The sequence below is a fragment of the Oryzias melastigma genome, linkage group LG5, assembly GCF_002922805.2.
Source record: "Oryzias melastigma strain HK-1 linkage group LG5, ASM292280v2, whole genome shotgun sequence".
In the NCBI taxonomy this organism is placed as follows: domain Eukaryota; kingdom Metazoa; phylum Chordata; class Actinopteri; order Beloniformes; family Adrianichthyidae; genus Oryzias; species Oryzias melastigma.
In genome coordinates, this window is record NC_050516.1 from 32,012,936 (window position 1) to 32,018,278 (window position 5,343).

At 34.4% G+C, this 5,343-nt stretch overlaps 1 protein-coding gene across 2 annotated transcripts; it reads right to left on the reverse strand.

The window, feature by feature from the left end:
• Positions 1-319: 319 nt before the first annotated feature.
• emc3 (ER membrane protein complex subunit 3) lies at positions 320-5,122 on the reverse strand (the record flags this gene model as incomplete). 2 transcript variants are annotated; one of them, XM_024270263.2, is given in 8 exon segments in its annotated part: positions 320-402; positions 482-561; positions 645-726; positions 2,094-2,198; positions 2,341-2,434; positions 4,193-4,250; positions 4,328-4,487; positions 4,792-5,122. In XM_024270263.2, coding segments are annotated over 7 exon segments (657 nt in total), but the record flags the coding sequence as incomplete, so codon positions are not given.
• Between the last annotated feature and the right edge of the window lie 221 nt (positions 5,123-5,343).

Here is a 5,343-nt window from a genome sequence, read left to right on the forward strand (position 1 = left end):
TTTTTTTTTTTGTTTTTTAGGCTTCTTTGCACTTTAGCTAATATTTCAGCTAAATGCTAGCTATTTTGGCTAACTTAGGCTTTTTTTTAAGGCTAATTTGGTATTTAACTACTATTTTAGCTGGCTATCAGCTTCAGCGATTTCAGCTATCAATTACAGCATCTTCAGTTATCGTCACTAGCATGACCTGATTAGCCGACTAATCCCAAAAAAGAATCTGTGATTAGTCGACTACAAAAATTACTGTTTGTGGCAGCCCTACTTGAGTCCATCTGAATATTTATCAGTAGTTTATTACAAAAGCCCACAGAATACTCACTTTAAAAGCTTTGTTTGTGTCTGCAGGCATGGCCATGGCCGCCCCGCTCATCTGCTCCTGCATGATCCTGGACTGGTCTGCACCTGTGGAGGTAGAATCAAGTATCATCATCAGAACCAGTGAGACGACTAATCAGGCGCTTCATAAGTTAATTATTCTCACCGTTATCTTGGCCTAAAATTAATGAATACATGCTCCGAAGACCAAACACGTTCAGAAAATACCAGGAAGCAGAGCTCACCCTAGAGCAGGAACACAAACCAGCAGCATATGTTTACGTTCTGACAACAAAAGTTCATAGTGTTCATCTCGGAGAGGAGTTTACCAGGAAGCATCCAGAGAGAGCAGCTCTATTCCCTGCTGCAGCATGGGCTTAAATCGTAAGGTGAGGGGAAAGGGAACCTTCGCTGTGGAGAGAAACACAAAGTTAACGATATTTAATCAACCTAAAGTTAAGCTAGAATATTAGGGCTGCCACAAACAATTATTTTAATAGTTGACTAATCACCTATTATTTTTGCTGACTAGTCGACTAATCGAGTCAAACTGGATGTAAAGTACACATCTTAACCATCATTAGCTTTAAACTAAGTAAAAATAAAGACAACTAGAAAAGTTGCATTACCTACGATAATGCTAATTTGAATGCCTTTAGCTGAACAAAGTTGCTGAAGATGAAGAAGCTTTTTGTTGAAAATGGTGATGTAATTTACTTTAATTGCTGAAGGGATTTACTGAAAATACAAAAGCTATTTGCAAAATGTTAAATTTGCTAAAAGGCTGGAAATTGTATTAAAGAACTATAAAAGAGCACTGAAGATTACCTACATTTCTGAAAAAAAATGTAGTAAAATTGGTTAAAAATCCCCAATACATGCTAATTTTTCAAAAATATTTAGCATGTTGCTGAAATATGAGCTAAACTCTAGATTAGCACGAAAACCTTAGTAGATGCCAAGTTAACCAAAAAATCTAGCTTGCTGCTTAAATACTAGCTAAACTCCAAAATAGCCAAAAAATCCTCAGTAAATTAAATTAGTCTAAAAATGTTCGCCTGTTGCTAAAATAGAAGCTAAACTCTAAATTAGGCAATACAAAGCTCAGTAGATAACAAATTAGCCAAAAACGTTAGCATGTTGCAAAAATTTTAAGTAAACTCCAAATTTTTTGAAAATTAAGATAAAATATTAAAACACAACCCATGAATATATTGAAATAAATATATTTTGAAATTTGAAGACTTTCTCATTCATTTCCTATTTGGCATACTTTGCTTAACATTTCAAAAACTATAAAGTTTATAAATACCAAAAATACAAGCAGTAATCTGAACGACTTAATACTAAGATTGCTGAAATTACTGAAAGTGAGACTGAGTTTTTACGTACCAAAAAATGTACATAAATTAGCAGGAGAATCACTATAGTGTGAATGCAATTAAGTTAATAGTTTATTAAACCTTTAATGATCCTTCATTAGTTTCTGGTATTAAAACAAGATTAAATCAAATGAGGAGAATCTGAAACAAGGAACTATTTTTCACAAACGATAAAGTTTTGGTCTCATTGACTCAAATATAAAAACAGCATTTTTATGGTGCTGAACGCTCACCACTTTTTTCAACTTTACTACACTCTGACTTCATATAATAGAAAGTAATGACTAATCAATATTAAATTAGTTTTAATAGTCGATTAGTTGTTGATTGGTCGACTAATCGTGGCAGCCCGATATATTATACAAACGAGATGTGGTCAGTGTACAAATGTATTACTCGTAACAAATCCTGAAAAAGTCCAGTTGATCCAGCCGCCAATGAGGATCATGGGAAGCACATTGGTGACGTTCCCTTTCATCATGTCAGTCAGCATGCTGGGATCTGTAAGTATGAAGAACAAACATCAAACCAACACGTTCTGTTCATTCTGTTGAGAACTGTCCAGGTTTAAGACTCCACTCTTTAATATTTTGTTTCTCTGCATCGCCTCACCACATCCTGAACTTCCGATAAACTGAAGTACCTGTCATGGGAGAAGGAGGAACCACTTTTCTTTTGGTCTTCTTAAAAAATCCATCCTCTTGATTATTGAAGTAGAATTTCCTCATTAGAAAAGACTAAACAAAAGAAAAAGATATAAAAAACAAAGATTTGTTCAGTTTACATGAAAAGTGAGAAAATATAATAGTTTCCGAAAAAGTACCAAAGAAAAGGAAATTAAATTTTAACCCCACAACTTTATTCTTATTAATAAGTGTTAGATATTTTTTGGATGTCAGAATAAGATTTTCAATAGAAAATTTTACTAGAAAGTATTTTAAAATTGTCCAGATTCCTATTTATTCAAGTAGATTCCACCAAAACAATTGCTAAAAAATGTTTTTAAACACCTTTTACATGTTAAAACCTTTCTGAGGATTTAAAAAAAAACACGTACAACTTTAAATATTTCATGCATTACATCCAATTGTTGTGTTTCCAAAACATTACACTGTGCTAAATTCAGCTATTATCTCCTTTGGTTTAATATCTTGTTAGCTGACTGAAACCCTTTCAAATTAAAGGCATAAAATCATTTACAATCCAGCATATCCAAATCGCTTCTGTGGTGTATGCTTTTTTTAGTCTTTAAAGTAGAAAATAAAAACATGAATTACAAATGAATACAATGCAGTTAATAGCCTTTTTTTCCTTTTTTAACCAACAACTTTAAATATTTCATGCATTACATCCAATTGTTGGGTATCCAAAACATTACACTGTGCTAAATTCAGCTATTATCTCCTTTGGTTTAATATATTGTTTTTTGATTTATCTCATTTCAAAGTAAAAGCATAAAATCATTCACAATAAAACACACCAAGAATGCTGCTATGATCTATACTTTTTAGTCTTTAAAGTAGTAAATGAAAACAGGAAATACAAAATGTCATAACTCAAAAATGAACTGCATCTTTTTTATGTTTTAGGAATGAAAAAAAGTAATATTTTAACTGTTAACACGATTAACATAATTTCAGTCAATTTTGAAGGAGAAAAGCTGCTCTACTGAAATTACGATGATCGTGTTAATGGTTGAAAAGTTACAGTACGTTAAAAATGTGTTTAGGTGTCACTGGCGACGCCTCAGGTGCTGAAGGGTTAAAAGTTAGTGCTGCCACAAACGATTATTTTAATAGACGACTAATCACTGATTATTTTTTCCGATTAGTCGATTAATCAGGTCATGCACAAACTGGATGTAAAACACATCTTAACCATCATTAGCTTCAAACTTACTAAAAACTAGATATATAGCATTACTGTGATATTGGTAGTGTGAATGCTGTAAGCTGAATTTGGCTGAAAATGCTAAAATTGATAGCTGAAATCGCTAAAGCTAATAGCTGAAAACGCTGCAAATGATAGCCAGCTAAAATATTAATTAAATGTTATATTTGCCTAAAAAAACAGAAAAAAGCCTAAGTTAGCCAAAACAGCTAGCATGCAGCTTAAATATTAGCTAAACTCCAAAAATAACCTAAAAAAATCCTAAATTAGCCAAAAACCGCTAGAAAGCTACTGTAATATCAGCTAAACTCCAAATTAGCCAAAAAACCTTAATAAATGTCAAAATAGTCCAAACAGTTAGCATAATGCCATTATAACTTTTAAGTTTACTACACTCTGACTCCATATGATATAAAATAATGACTAAATTAGTCGTCGACTGTTTTAATAGTCGATTAGTCGACTAATCGTGGCGGCCCTATAAAAAATAAAATTAAGTGGACCACAAGAAACATTTCCGATATGGGTTTTTAAATATAGGTTTGAAAACTACAGAAGAACTAATATAAATTTGTCACTTGAGGTGGAAATGAGGGCAAACTCACCTGTTTAGGAATGTACTTTCCATTCTCCCTGAGGATTCTGCTCCGAATCAGAACCTGGCTGGATGTGGACACACAGCGACACGTGAATAAAGGACGGACCGACAGACAGCAGACCGCTCCAGAAACAGGGCATACCTGTCAGAAACTTGTTCTAATGTCAACTTTTTGTCGCTCTGCAGCAGAATGGACACGTAGTGGCGAATGACCCCGACGAGGAAAGTGATGAAGACGATGGGCAGCACTACCCACAGTCTGATGTTGGAGTCCAGCAGGAGCTCCGGTTCCGCCATTTCACCTGAAAGACCGATTAAAAACAGCATAAACGATTATTAAAATACATTAGCTGACCGCCTGATTTGGCTTAATACTGCAATAACATTCAGGGAAGGCTGGGTTCTTCTGCCTTCGTGCTAGCTAGCTACATTGTTGTTCTGTAGGTTTTGGACAATAAAGTTTTGTTTTAAAAAAATCGTGCTAGCTAGCTAGTACACGCCAAGTAACAAAAACATCGTTATCTCGTTAAATAGCACCTTACAGGTCACACGCAGGTAACTGTAGGTGAAGCTACATGTAAAAAAAAAATTAAAGAATCTACAAACCAGCAACACTTGGAAAGAGCTAACGCTAATGCCGTGCGAATGTCAGCTACTAGCTAACCGTCTTCCTGATGTCTGGATCACCGCAGCCGAAGAGTGTCCGAGACGCCACCACTTCCAGAGGCCTTTTCCGGGTCCAGACAAACAAAAAACATTCACTAAAATAAGTAGTAAAATACTAGCATCAATATCTATCAGTTCTGAGCCGCTGCGGTTGCCATAGCGCCGTGTTCGCTGCGAGATGACAGCAGATTTCTGCCTCTGCGGCTCATGGTCGAGGTGAAGTCAGTGTCAGGTTGGATCATTGATTCCTGAGAATGCACAATGTGTCTCAGTGAAAATCAATAATCAGCTCTGACATGAACATCATCACCACACACCAAAAAACGGGACTTAGAGTCGTGTTTTCCCCAGGTTTCTTTATTTCTATATTGATTTAATTTAATTTATATATAAGCTGACTGTTTTTATTTCTTAAAAAAGACAAATATTAATAATATATCAACATACAAATAATACGTAATATATATATATATATATATATATATATATATA